Raw genomic sequence first — 14,730 nt, forward strand, 5'->3', positions numbered from 1 at the left:
TAGTCTGGTGGTTCATATCTCATATTTTTCACATTAATGATCTCAATGAAATCGCAACAATTTATAAAAATCTTTGAGTTTCCTTGATTTTACTTGTCAATATTTTTTCATGCCCTCTCTTTGCTTTCTTAATTTCTCTTTTTAATTTCACCCCTGCTCTTTCTATACTCCTCTAGGTTTTCTGCAATATTGAATTCTCTGTATCTGACATAAGCTTCCCTCTTTTGTCTTATCCTACTCTATGTTCCTTGACATCCAGGGAAGTCTAGATTTGGGAGTCCCACTTTTTTTCTTTGTGGGAACATATTTGTTCTGAACCCTCTATCTCCTCTTTGATTGTCTCCTCGTGCTCTGACACTGATTTACCTTCAAGTCACTGTTTCCAGTCCACTTTTGCCAAATCACATCTCAGCTTAGTAAAATTGGCCTTTCTCCATTGAAGAACTTTTACTCTTGGTCTATCTTTGTCCTTTCCTGTAACTATACTAAATCTAGCTGAACTTATATTCATGCCCACCAAAATGCTCTCCCACTGATACCCCTTCCACCTGCCCAGCTTCATTCCCTGAAACCAAGTCCAGAACTGCCAAATAATTACAGTAAGACTTCATTACTCTTGTACTCCAAAGCCCTTGCAGTAAAGGCTAACATATCACTAGTTACAACCTGCCAACTTGAAAATGACCCATTTATTCCTACTCTGTTTTCTGTTTGCTAACTAATCCTAATGCATGCTATTTATATTACCTCCAATCCCATGAGCCCTAATTGTGTGTAATAACATCTTGTGTGGCACTTTATTAAATGCATGAGGCTGAATTCATTGTGCACAACTTTCAGATAGAACCTCAACCTGTCATCCCTCTGACACTTCCACTTATGTATTGAAAATACGGCATTGAAATCTGACCAGTTAATACCACCCATCTCCTGAGATCTCAGGAGTTGCCCAGAGCTGTGTGTGTAACTGTGACCTGGAGCAGGAGAAGATCAGAAAAGAATGGGTCACTGCCATTTATCTCTTTTGAAAGTTGTTAATTATTTTTTAAAATGCAAAAAATTGGAGTCGAAAGCATACAAAAGGAATCTCTGTGAACTTACACTTGTCTCAGCTGGTACCCCTGGTCCAAACTCCTCCCCAGTAGATGTGGTCACTGGATCTTTATCCTCATATTCTGTGATTTCATAATAATATTCATCTTCATAACGCTTGGGGTCATATTCATTGGGGTCATATTCTTCAACATCATATGCTTTGAAGCCATGGTCATTTGTGCCAGTTCCTTTGGTAGAAGAAGCTTTGGTATTGTGCCCATTGAGGTCATGGCCATCGAGGTCATGGCCATCGAGGTCATGCTCTTTGCCATCGAGGTCATGCTCCTTGCCATCATACTCCTTGAAGTCATATTCATTAGGATCATACTCTTTGAAATCATACTCGTTGAGGTCATACTCATTGGGATCCTGTTCCTTTTCCTCAGTCTCTTTCTTTTCAAGATAATAATCCTCTATGGTCAGATCTTCCTCTTTATAGTCTTCTTCTATATTAGCCTTATTTTGTTCAAGTGAAGTTCACAGTGTTTGGGAAATGAGAATGATACGAGCATTGTGTTAGCAAAGCTTCAGCTTAATTCTACAATACGCCTCATTGCAAAGTAGCCGAAGAGATGGAAGATGCCACTCTTGTAGTTCTTGAGTGAAATGAATCAACCATTGTTTTATAGAATGGACTGACTACAAATTGCATCAGTAAGTGGGTTTATCATTTTGAAAAGGACGTTTATATAAAATAGCAACACCGATCCCAAAGTAGGAATGGTATAAACTAGAAGGAGCAATTATTCATTATTACGTACAGCAGCTATCAGGAGTTACAGTTGAAATGAATGAGGAAATGCAGAGAACAGGTTTCCTCTGATATATTTATCTCTTGGCAATCTTTGCAAGTGACTCTCAGCAGAGAGGCAATGGCTGGCTCAGAATTTTTAACTTTATTTTGCTTTGTTTCATTTCAGTTTTCACTGCCTTTGGCTTCCATGATATTCAAAGGCCCAATGTTCGAAAAACCATGAGACACAACTTGGTAAAGTCGCTCAAACACTTTCCACCATCTTGTCTAATAACAGAGATTGGAAAGCTTTCAAAAAGCTTGGAAACATTTCTAGGAGGATGAAACAAGGAGCTACTTAAAGGCAAAGCTTTTCATAAAACTCAGCTCTAATTTTGATTATCTGAAGGATAAGCTGAGAGGGTGAGCTGAAGAGGGTGGGAGGAGGTTAATGTGAAGCGTAAACACCAGCATAGACCAGTTGGGCTAAATGGCCTGTTTCTGTCTCGTATATTGTATGTAGTTCTTTGAACAGTGCCCAAGTCAAACTACAGAGAAATTTTAAAAAGTACAACTTGATATGAAGTTTCCATTGGGTTAAGCCTCATTTAGATGAGCTTTGAAACCAAGGGGTAGCTCAGCATGAGTCTAGACGTAGGCCACTGTTGGGGTGGTGTTCGAGTTTAAGGGTATGCTTACGCTCCAGTTGGAGTGTCAGTGTGAAGCAGTTTCACATTCCCTTGCTGCTGCTGGTGGGGGAGTCCAGAACAAGTGGGGGGCACAGCCTTAAAATTAGAACCAGGCCATTCAGGGGTGAATTCAGGAAGTACTTGTTCAGACAAAGGGGAGTGGAAATCTGGAACTCTCTCTCCAAAGATGCTGTAGATTAAGGGGTCAATTAGAGCTTTCCAGGTGGAGATTGATGTATTTTTATTAGGCAAGGGTTACAGAACCAAGGAGAGTACGTAGAGTTGGCATAAAGATCAGCTATGGTCAAATTGAATGGTGGAACAGGCTTGAGGGGCTGAATGGCCTCCTCCTGTTCCTACAACAATTATCAAAACATCCTCCCAAACAGTACAGAGAACGGAAGAACTCAACGTAAGTTGCACTGAATCAAACAAAGTCAAATAAATGTTAAAGAATTCCATCCCAATCGGACATTGCCTTTTGCTCCAATTCACAATTATTGTCATGTTAAACAGAATCAGCAAATTCTGGAGAGAAGGAAAGCGCAGTGAATGGATTTATGTCAAACAAATTAAACAATTTGTCACTCACAAAATCCAGCACAAACAGCAGTTTGTAAAAAATTTAAAAAATTGCTTAAAATTCATGATGTTATTGGCAATTGAAATTAAAATGCTGGTAAAGATTCAGCTCTTGAGATGGGTTCAAAAAGTCAGGTCCAGGTGTGTTTGGCGATTTCAGAACAGCGCCTCACACTGAGTGACTCGCCAGTTCTCAATGGCCCATCTACAGTGAGATCATGACACCCCCAATGCTCCATCCTATCACTTTACCAAGATGGCCCACTTACCTCTTCCAACATCCATGGAACACATGGTAGTCTTTCTCGACTCTTTGTAACTCTCAAAAGCCTAGTCACCAATCTCCCAAAATGCACAAAGAAACCAAGGCTAATGTGAAACTGGTAAGGTTGCACATGGTACAGACTTATGGCGCTCTGACAGAACACAAACAGACAAACCATTTTCCTCTCTGGTTTGTTTTTACCTCATTAGCTTTCTCTTTGACTGCTGAGCTAGTTGTTTCTTCATAGGTTTCGTAGTAATATTCCTGCCCAGTCTCTTCTGGTAGTACGTTGTTCACAACCTAAATTCAAATATAGATAATAAGAGACAAAACAAAGTATTATTTAGCTAATGACAACTTCAATCAGGTCTGAAATCGACATATTTTGCCACAGATGATTAGAAGTGATTGGAGGTGGGGTGAAGGGGGGTTGTGGGGAGGGGAGGATAGTTAAGGGTCATTCAGGTCTATCAGAGATCTTCCAGTCTTGACTCTAGGAAGATCTTGATCATTTTTGCTACCTTTGGCCCAACCTGGAGTTTTGATGATGTTTGGTAGCTGGACAAATCTTGTTTCCTCTTCTTAGATGTAAATGTTTTTATGGAAGTAATCTTTGTCGCTAGGTTCTTAGTTTTAGTTTGTCCAACATCCTTCTTCAGTTTGATGAATGAAATGGATTTCTTTTTCTGAAAAATGTGGTGAGAGATGGAATGGAAAAAAGCATAAATAATGATGACAGGAAAACAGAGGAAAAGAAGTGTGATCTTCAGGCCATGGGTCACTCGGTCTGTATTCCCAAATCCATCTGGGCTTCCAGCTGTAAAAAAAACAATGATTGGTGGAGGGAGGGAGAAATTGAGGGAAAAGGAGGGAGGGATTGAGAGAAAGGGAGGGAGGGATTGAGGAAAAGAGAGAGAGAAGGGGATCGAGGGGAAGGAGGGAAGGATTGAGGGAAAGGAGGGAAAGAAAGGAGTTGCTATGGAGAGAGAGAGAATGATAACTCTGATGAGGATGACATGAGGATGACAAGAGGATGACGGATGGAATGAGTCACAGTTGAAGACTGAGTGGACAAGGACAACAGACCATGCTGAAGATTGGAATCTGGTCTCTGTTACCTCAGTTGGGAATTCTGTCCCTTCCAATGTTGATTTTTCCTCAGTTGGCTGATAGTCAAACTCTACAAAGTCTCCATCACTATAATCATAGTCATATTCCAGTATTTCTTCTGGAGAGTACTGTATTGTGAAGGGAGATGCAATCACAGTTGTTAGTCGCAACCCAAGGTAGACTTGGCTAAGCAGAATCAACCTTTTCACACACTGAAGGAAATGAAAAGATGTTCAGAGAAGTGAGGTAGACCTTGACTCCATGTGTTGGTGCACAATGGCCGCTGGCCAATCAGCAGCCAGTTATACATCAATGGCCGCTGGCCAATCAGCAGCCAGTTATAATTCACCCATCGTACACAAACGTCAAGATCGAACTCCAGCATGTTTTCATCCAGTCACCAATGTTCACAATTTCCAACTAACTGTTCCTGAAAGAAGTCAATATCATTGCAGGATCAAAGATAAAGTTTGTGTCACATCTTGTGCTTATGATCTGGAATACGCTGCCTGAAAGGGTGTGTAGTGGAAGCAGATTCAAATAGAAATTAGAGAAATACTTGAAGGGAAAGACTTGCAGGACTATGGGGAGAGGTGCCAGGGGAGTGGGATTAATTGGATAGCTCTGCCAAGGAACCAGCACATATCCAATGGGCTAAGTGACCTCCTGTGCTGTAAGATTGTGATTTTTTTTTAAATGATGTGAACAAATTTTTCCTGCTGAATCCCAGAAATAGAGAAATGTCAACATTAGTTGATCTCCTGTGGAATTGCGCCCAAAGCTTCAGAGCAATTCTGGTCTTTAGGGGGAAGTCAGGTTAGAGGGCTGCGGGAAACTGGACCAAGGTGTATAAATTTTATTTCAGACCCCCTATTAACATCATGTAATTGCTATCCTTATATCTCTATTTCCACTGTCCATAATAATAATACAATGTGCCGATAGAAACGTGTCACATTATAAAGATTCCCACTCAGCAGTGGAGACACTGCAAGGCCCCTGGCAGAAGAGTACAATTACAATCTGGCAAAGGTGGCACAGGAGTTTAGAGTGGGAATGCTCGACAGCAGTTATATGCAGTCAAAAGACTTTTAGCATTTTAAACTGAAATATAATAGTGTCATCCATTTATGTGGATCAGTAAGAGACAGGGAGACACACACAGGCAGAAAACTTACAGCCTGGAAAACTGTGGGCTGTAAACAACAAATGATGGCATCCCGGAGTATAGAGGCTTGACTTAGAAGGAATGCATGCAATGATTTAACACTGGCTTGAATCTCCTCTCTCCAGTGTGGATAGTCACTGCACTCGAATTTGGTTGAAAGATTGATGGAGGGTCTGAAAGAAACTATTGCCTTTAATCTCATTAAATCTGTTATGTTGACTGTTTTGGCTGGAGAATGAGGCCATATGCATTGTTCTATTGCTGTCCAACTCCAGGCCAGTTTCTGCTCAATTCTCTGGGGAGATGAGGAGATTTATTTTACACAGCGAGTTGTTGTGATCTGGAATGCGCTGCCTGAAAGGGCGGTGGAAGCAGATTCAATAATAACTTTCAAAAGGGAATTGGATAAATACTTGAAAAGGAAAAATAGCAGGGCTATGGGGAAAGAGCAGGGGAGTGGGACTAATTGGTTAGCTCTTTCAAAGAGCCAGCACAGGCACAATAGGGCGAATGGACTCTCCCTGTACTGTATCATGCTATGATTCTATTTGCAGTGACAAAAGATCAGATAAAGGTTTGTATACAAATGATGCTTTTGCAACACTCTGATGTGAGGAAGTGATCGTCAGAGAACTCCTGTTCTATGTAGCATGTCAAGAAAGTTAAAACATTGGTGACAAATACAACCTTCATGTGAAAATGGTTGAAAGGTTTCTTAAAACGGTTTAGGGTGAGGAGACAGAAGTAGCAACAGTGTTAGTGATATTAGCCAATAAACTGCCTTTGCCAAGTTTGAGCTTAGCCTCTTCTAATTTGTTCCTGCAGTGTGATTAGATGCTTCTTTGAAGCAGTGAAGTGGCTCAGCTCCCACCCACCCCACCCCCATCAGAGTGAGTTAGTGTCAGTGTCGCTGCAGATGTTTGGCTGATACCTTTCCTGGTGCTGATGTTTGGCTAACATCCATTCACCACAAACCGCTGTTTAGAAACAAACTTGAAAAAGAAGCACAGCTCACAGGGGTAGAGTTAATATGTGCTAACAATAATGGTAACAACAAGCCAGGAGAATAAGGACAGACAATGAAAATAGACTGTGAATGAATTACAGGCTGCTACTCCTGGGAACAAGGCGTAAAAAAAAATGATGGGATTTATTTGACAGCGTGAGTACACTGAGTAATGGGGAGCAGCCACAGCAAATGAAGAACAAGTGACAATGTTCTTAGATTTACCGAGGAGTTTTTTTTTTACACAGCTGAATCCCTGGACACAGGCAGCACATCCTGGTGCATTGGTCACCTGAAATCCCTCCTAGAACAATAAATTAGCTAAACAATTAGATTAGATTAGATTAGAGATACAGCACTGAAACAGGCCCTTCGGCCCACCGAGTCTGTGCCGAACATCAACCACCCATTTATACTAATCCTATATTCCTACCAAACATCCCCACCTGTCCCTATATTTCCCTACCACCTACCTATACTAGTGACAATTTATAATAGCCAATTTACCTATCAACCTGCAAGTCTTTTGGCTTGTGGGAGGAAACCGGAGCACCCGGAGAAAACCCACGCAGACACAGGGAGAACTTGCAAACTCCACACAGGCAGTACCCGGAATCGAACCCGGGTCCCTGGAGCTGTGAGGCTGCGGTGCTAACCACTGCGCCACTGTGCCGCCCAATTACCGTGAGAGTAACACCAGAATCCACAATTCCTGTTACCACCTCTCCAGTAAAGAGGAAATCAACCCCCAAACCTCCTGCTCTTCCAACCACTTCCTGCCTCACAAACTGTTCTGTATGTTATGAGCTTCTTTGTGTTATTTTCAGCAACACACTGGGGTACATAGATTCCAATATAAACAATACAGAGCAAACTATATACAGAACCTTGGTGCACGATGTTACAGTGCAGAATGACTATGGCTTCTGGTCACATGACTACATCCTGGTACTTAGCTCATGAGCATACTGAGTTTTTAAAGGGACATCACTCTTAAAACAATCATGCAACATCCCCTTTCTTTCCAAAGATAAGTCTTGTACGTTACAAGTAAAAACACAAAAAAATGGATAAAATCAAAATTAATTATGCAGGGATAGAGATTCTCAAATTTACAAGTATAAAGATAGGGATTGTGAAATTTACTAGTGCAGAAGCTCAAGAGTCCATATATCATTTCAGTGGTTTGACAACTCTTCCAGATCTTGTCATGGTATAAACTTCTGGGGATGTGGATTTCATTCTTGTTTTTTGAGCAGTCTCTCCTGCACCTCGAAGAATTTTGTGTTCTTTCTGAAGTTTCTCCCTCTCTGTATTCAGTTTCTGTTGCTCTGCCTTCAGCCTGCTAACACACTCTGATGCTTTTCTCATATTACCACTTTTGAGGCCTTGTCATTCTTGAAAAGTTCCGGCATCTCATCTTGAAGAGCCAACAGACAATACTTCAACTCATTCCTCCTCTGTCTCTTCAGGACATTGTGTGTCCTTTGTCTCCTCATCCTCCGTGTTTGGAAGCCTGGGGCTCAAGGTTGAGGACTTGTTGGGAGAGGAGTACTTGGCCTCATGGAGATACCTGTCCATTCTGGCTCGTTGTGGTGCTGGCGGTTCTCTAGATAGCAGAGGTGAAGGCGCGGCATAGTTGTGTTGTTGCTGGGTTTCCAGACTGTGCCATTTGGTGCTGGCCAGAGTCTCCGAGTGGGTTCTGGTTCTTGGAGATTTCCCCTTGGCAATGCTCCCCACTGCCAGCCTTTGCTGCTCAATGGTCACAACGTCAATCTCTTCTTCTGAGTCACTGGAGCGTGAAGAAACACTGCCTGTTGACAGAGAACTTTCATCATCTGAATTTGTATCTTCATTCTCTTGGTGTGGCATCTCTGAGAAGAGGCGGATACTCTCTGAACCAGGACCACTGAGATCCTGGAGGAACTGTGACTAAATCTCAGACATCAGGGGGCGGGACACAGGGAGTGCATCCTCTCTGAGGTGCAGTACGGCATCGCCTTTGAAACCTCCGATGGCGCGGACCTGTCCAGGTATATTTGTTGTAGATCCTGGACTGACTCAATATGGGTACCCTTGGGCTCTTCTGCTGAAATAGGTACCTTGGTGGTTTCGTGGATAGACACAATGTTGAGGTCGTTGCACGCTGGTAGTCCTGCCACTGCTGGTGCAAAATACTTGCAGGAGAAGCCCACCACAACCCACGATGCTGAGAAGGCCTCGCCACATTTTACCGGTGGCAGCGAGGCCTCGGTGTGACCACACCCCCTCACGCCACTTGGTGGCGGAGCCTTCATTTACATATTAAAATTAATTAAAACAAAATACAAATAAACTTACCTGGTCCCGGTGGCCGTCCCACTGCGATTTTACAGCCGTCAGCTGCAACTTGCGTGCCTTCAGAACTCCGAGGCAAGATACTGGTGGAGTAGGGGAGGAATGAAATTATCAGGGTGGGAGCGGGTGTTGGGGGGAGTGGGAAAAACACTTCTTATTGGCTGTGAGGATGGTAGGAACGGATTGAAGGGCAAATGTGAACAGGTTCGGGGGGGGGGGGGGAAGTTCGGGTTGGTACTAAAATATAGGCCAATAAAAAAAAACATGGTGGTGGGGGGGGGGGGTTAGGAAAGGACCACCTGCAGCGCATTCATAAAATTCACCCCAATGTGTCAGGGTCACAATGTGAAATGCCTGCTTGTCTTCTGGCTGAGGATCGCTCCACTCTAAGTCTTGTCTCACTGTGGACTTCATGTATTGGCTTGCATTTACGCAGGTCTCTGGTGCTCTCCTTGCTGTTGTTGTCCTGTTGCTTCGCCTGTTGTCAGTTTGTTTGTGTCCTATTGTGACTTCTCGCTGCGTCTTTGGAGCCGGATTTCTTGCATAGACGGGCCCAGTGTCCTTTTGCACCACATGCCTTGCACAGATCTTGAAATTCAGGACAACTTTGCAGTGAATGGGACACTTACCACGCAGCTTGCTTGCTTTGTGTCACCTGGTTATCGTGCCAATACTGTCAGCTTCACCTAGTGCTTGCAGATACTGTTGTCCGGCTACAATGGCTTATTTCCTGCCATCTTCTAGCATCAATGCTGTGACCTTTCCTTTACCCAAGAGGTCTTTCTGAAATGCTTCAATAGGTGTTGAGACAATCACCAGCTCCATTATTCTCTCCGACAGCTCGGTTTCTGAAAAATCACATTTGTTGCCCTTACTACGGCATCTACTGATGAACTGATCTATTGATTACTGTGGCTGTTGCCCTTGCTCTTACCCAAAGCTGATCTTCTAGCACTTTCCATATCTTTGTGGGATCTTTCTGGTCCTCTTCAGATAAGCCAGAGGTATTGATTCTGTACAACCCCTCATTTCCAACTGCTATCAGTATTTTCACAGCCTGCTTCTCTGGTTCTGCACTGCTTAGTGTATGAAGCATAACTGCATTCTTTGTTTAAAATGTTTGAACTCTGATAGGACATCAATAGCCTTCCAGTTCATGCCAGGAAATTTGATATCCATCTTTCTGCTGTTCTTTTGCTTCCTGCTCTATATTTAACTTTGTTCAGCTCTGTGTGTGTCTTCAGCGCTGTACTTATTATGACTTTTCAATTTGTGGCTAAAACTTGTTTTAAAACTTGTTCTATTAACCCTGTGTTGTTCTCCTTTAAGAATTTATTTTTTCCAGGCTAGCTGCTTTGACAGAATGTAACAGATATTTGACAGTGATCTCTGCTTTTTTCTCTTACAGCACTTTTTTTGTATGTTTAGACAGCTGTTTGATACACAGTTCAAGGGTTTTCCCCTTTAGTTTTTCTTTGCTAGAGTTTGTTTATCTTCTTCAGGCTTAACTGGTTTAATGCAGTTTTAAACAAGGGTTTACCAACACTCAGAGTAGATGTAGCTAGTTAATTAGGCAGCTGGCTTAAACTGGTTTCTGAGCTTTAGCAGAGCTCTAGCAGGGCTGACACAGCATTGTCAGAGTATAAATTCAGGAGACTCTCTGCATTGAGTGCTGCTGGGGGGCACAGAGTTCTGTAAGGAGGGGAACTACAAATTAAGAAGAAAATACATTTGAGTGCACAGAGTATAAAGTGGGAGTTTGGTGCATGAGGGAGGGAGGGAGGGGCTCCTTTCTTTCTTTCGTCTACCTTTTTTCAGCCTCCAGTAACTACCTCTCCCTTCAGTACAGGGGAAGAAGGTGAGTAACTGGTAAGTTATTTTACTTCTCATTGCAATAAAAAGTTTTTAAAGTTACGGTACGGCAGGTCAGCTTGGCCAAGTGGAATGTACGTCCTGCGGTATGTGGGAAGTCATGGACGCACCACGTGTCCGAGACGAATACATCTGCAGGAAGTGTCACCGGCTGCAGAAGGTTGAGCTCTGGGTTTCTGAACTCGATCAGCTGCTGGAGTCACTGTTGTGCATCTGTGAGGAGAGGTCTATGTGGATGGCACATTTAGGGAGGTGGTCACAGCGCAGGTTAGGAGCACACAGGCAGAGAGGGAATGGGTGACCACCAGGCAGTGTAAGAGAACCAGGCAGGCAGTGCAGGAGTCCCCTGACTCTAACTTGCTTGCTAATTGGTTTTCCACTTTGGATACTGATGAGAGCGATGGTTCCTCGGGGGAGTGCAGCCAAAGCAAAGTCTGTGGCACAACAGGTAGCTCAGCTGCACAGGAGGGGAGAAAGAAGATTGGAAGAGCAATAGTGATAGGGGATTCAATAGTTAGGGGACCAGACAGGCGTTTCTGCGGCAGTAAATGTGACTCCAGGATGGTGTGTTGCCTCCCTGGTGCCAGGGAGCCTTTATCGCAAGAGGATTTGAGTACAGGAGTAGTGAAGTCTTGCTTCAATTGTATAGAACCTTGGTTAGACCGCACCTGGGGTATTGTGTGCAGTTTTGGTCCCCTTACCTTAGGAAGGATATTATTGCCATAGAGGGAGTGCAACAAAGGTTCACCAGACTTGTTCCCAGGATGGTGGGACTGTCCTATGAAGAGACTTTGGGGAAACTGGGCCTGTATTCTCTAGAGTTTTGAAGAATGAGAGGAGATCTCATTGAAACCTACAAAATACTGAAAGGGATAGACAGGGTAGATGCAGGCAAGATGTTTCCCCTGGTTGGGGAGTCTAGAACCAGGGGACACAATTTCAAAATAAGGGGGAAACCACTTAGGACAGAGATGTGGAGGAATTCTCTGCCCCAGAGGGCTGTGGAAGCTCAGTCATTGAGTATGTTTAAAGCAGAGATTGACAGATTGCTGAATACCAATGAGATAAGGGGATATGGGGATAGTGTGGGGAAAAAGGTATTGAAGTGGATGATCAGCCATGATCATATTGAATGGCGGGACAGTCTCTAAGGGCTGAATGTCCTACTCCTGCTCTTATGTACCCAGTGATTCTTTCAGCTTTACAGCTTCAATGGAGACTCCACTGTGATCGGAGATTGCCACACTTTTTTTCACTATTGGACTTTGTTTTTTTTTTAGTGCGTGCACTCTTCAGGGTTTTCCCTTTTTTTTCTTTCACTCACACGGAGCATTTAGAAAATTATTTTTTTAAACTCTTCAAAGGCCTTTTTTTTTAATCTGGGATTTCTGATCGTCGGCACAATGACTGACCCAATCGCTTTTCAGCCACATGTCTGTTCTATGGAGCTGTTCTTACCCATCTAAGGTATGGAGCTTTCTTTCACTCTTTTCTGGTACTTGTTTTAAAGTTTCTTCACTTGAGTATTGCTGAAAATAGAGTCTTCTTGTCGAAGCTTTTCATCTTGCACTCATCAGGACAATCACAAGAATAACCAATGTAAGGGAAAACAACAACTTATACTACATGGAAAGAGAGTGCTGATTGGTTGGCAAGTGAACTCCGATTGGATCTCGCCATGGCAACACCGCTACCAATCAACTTGTCTCTATTTTCAGCAATACTCAAGTTCTGTACTACTAAACGACTGTTTCCTCACTTGTTGCTTCAAATTTTCTCTTCTGCTTTCTGTATTCCTTTAAATTTTGTTTGTTGTTTTACCCGTGGTCTTCAAGATTATATCTTGTCTTTTCACCACCACTGCCACCATATCATGATTTTATTTGTTATTTTAAGCAACACAATGAGGTACGTGGATTCCAGTTCCTTGAAGATCTCTGGAAGGTTTACTAACAGCTAAACTAATATACACACTACAGAGCAAACTATATACTGAACCTTTCTCCAGGGTGTTACACTGCAGAGTGACTATGGCTTCTAGTCACATGACTACATCCTGGTACTTAGCTCATTGGCATACTGAGTCCTTAAATGGACATCACTCTTAAAGCGATCGTACAACACTGTCTTGACCAGAATTTTACAACAATTCTTGGGATGAGCAAGACTGTGGATTCTGGGGGTCAGTGGGAGCTTTCAAGGCTGAGATGGATGGATTTTTGTTGGGTAAGGGTATTGAGGGATATGGAGCAAAGGCGGGTATGCGGAGTTTCGGTACAGATCAGCTATGATCTAATTAAATAGTAGAACAGGTTCAAAGGACTGAATTGCCTCCTCTTGTTCCTTTCTTTCTATAATAAAAGGGGTTTTAGAACTGCTAGAGAAAAGGGACTCCGTCTGTTCAATCTTTCCTGACAGTTATAACTTCTCACTTCAATTCGATCCTACTGGAAATGAACCTTTGCATAAATGATAACTCCTGTTAATCACAGTGATCTTCTGAATTAGTCTCCATTGTCTAATGGAGTCAAAGGAATTTTTCCAATTCTTTCCCTTATTGCCCTGTGTTTTTTTCTGTTTTCTTGCCTCTCTCTGGATATCCCATGGTTTGGGGGTTAGGGGTGGGGTTGGGTGCAGGAAGGAGTTTCTGTATCACGATGGGGAAGGGGACAGGACTGTGTGGGACAGGCAGGATGGTGCAGAGGCTCATATCCTCTCCATTGCTCTTCGTATTTTCGTATATGGTACGGTCAGCCCCAACTCTAGTCACCTTGATAATATAAATCCTTGAAGGTGGCAGGACAAGTTGACAAGGATGTTAGAAAAACAAATGGGATCCTTAGCTTTATTAATAGAGACATAAAATACAAAAACAAGGAAGTTATACTAAACCATTAAAAAACACTGGTTATACCTCAGCTACAGAATTGTGTCCAAATCTGGTCACCACACTTTAGGAAGGATATCAAGGCCTTGGAGAGGGTGCAGAGGAGATTTACTGGAATGGTTCCAGGGATGAGGGATTTCAGTTATGTGGAGAGACTGGAGAAGCTGGGATTGTTCACCTTACAGCAGAGAAGGTTAAGGGGGAGATTTAATAGCGGTGTATAAAATCACGAGGCGTTTTGATAGGGTAAATAAGGAGAATCTGTTTCCAGTGGCAGGAGGGTCAGTAACCAGAGGACACAGATTGAAGGTAATTGGTAAAAGAACCAGAGGGGGAGATGAGGAGAATTTTTTTTACACAGTGAGTTGTTGTGATCTGGAATGCGCTGCCTGAAAGGGCAGTGGAAGCAGATTCAATAATAACTTTGGATAAAAACCTGAAATAGAGAAAATTTGCAGGGTTATGGGGAAAGAGCAGGGGGGAGTGAGACTAATTGGATAGCTCTTTCAAAGAGCCAGCACAGGGAAAATGGGCTGAATGGACTCCTCCTGTGCTGTTGAATTCTGTGAATCTAATGTAATGTGATTTTAAAGTCTAGAGGTGACTGTCACGTTGACACATGAAGTCTTAATGTGTTTGCACAATATTCCTGTGTTTAAGAAAGATGGAGTGAAGATGTAGAGGAATGTTGTCCAGCTGAAGGGATTGCATTTTCACATTGTAAGCAACTGTTTCTAGGCTGGAGCCTTCATTCCAAAAATGTAGGGGTAGATTTTTCCCAACAGACTGATTCATGGGCTGAGCTTCAAAAGATGGGAATGCCGATCAGGAATATAGGTGTCGTGTTTAATGAGCCTTGTGTGACTCCCCATGAAATGAAGGGATACAGACTCACAGAGGGCAGTGGCCTATTCCCTCATTCCAAATATGTATTTCCACCTTTCTCTATACTGAGAACACAGATTCCAACAAGCAAATCCATTCCT

The 14,730-nt window shown here is 42.8% G+C and overlaps 1 protein-coding gene across 1 annotated transcript in view; it reads right to left on the minus strand.

Annotated features, from left to right (window-relative positions):
• LOC137373152 (collagen alpha-1(XI) chain-like) overlaps positions 1 to 14,730 on the minus strand; it is a 612,019-nt gene that overhangs the window by 486,894 nt on the left and 110,395 nt on the right. The window contains exons 6-8 of the mRNA XM_068038011.1: positions 4,483 to 4,602; positions 3,566 to 3,664; positions 1,102 to 1,551 (exon numbers count right to left, since the gene is read on the minus strand). Coding sequence (XP_067894112.1) covers positions 1,102 to 1,551; positions 3,566 to 3,664; positions 4,483 to 4,602 — 669 coding nt within the window. The remainder of the gene's footprint in view (positions 1 to 1,101; positions 1,552 to 3,565; positions 3,665 to 4,482; positions 4,603 to 14,730) is intronic.

The sequence above is a fragment of the Heterodontus francisci genome, chromosome 8 (genome assembly GCF_036365525.1).
Source record: "Heterodontus francisci isolate sHetFra1 chromosome 8, sHetFra1.hap1, whole genome shotgun sequence".
Taxonomy (NCBI): Eukaryota; Metazoa; Chordata; class Chondrichthyes; order Heterodontiformes; family Heterodontidae; genus Heterodontus; species Heterodontus francisci.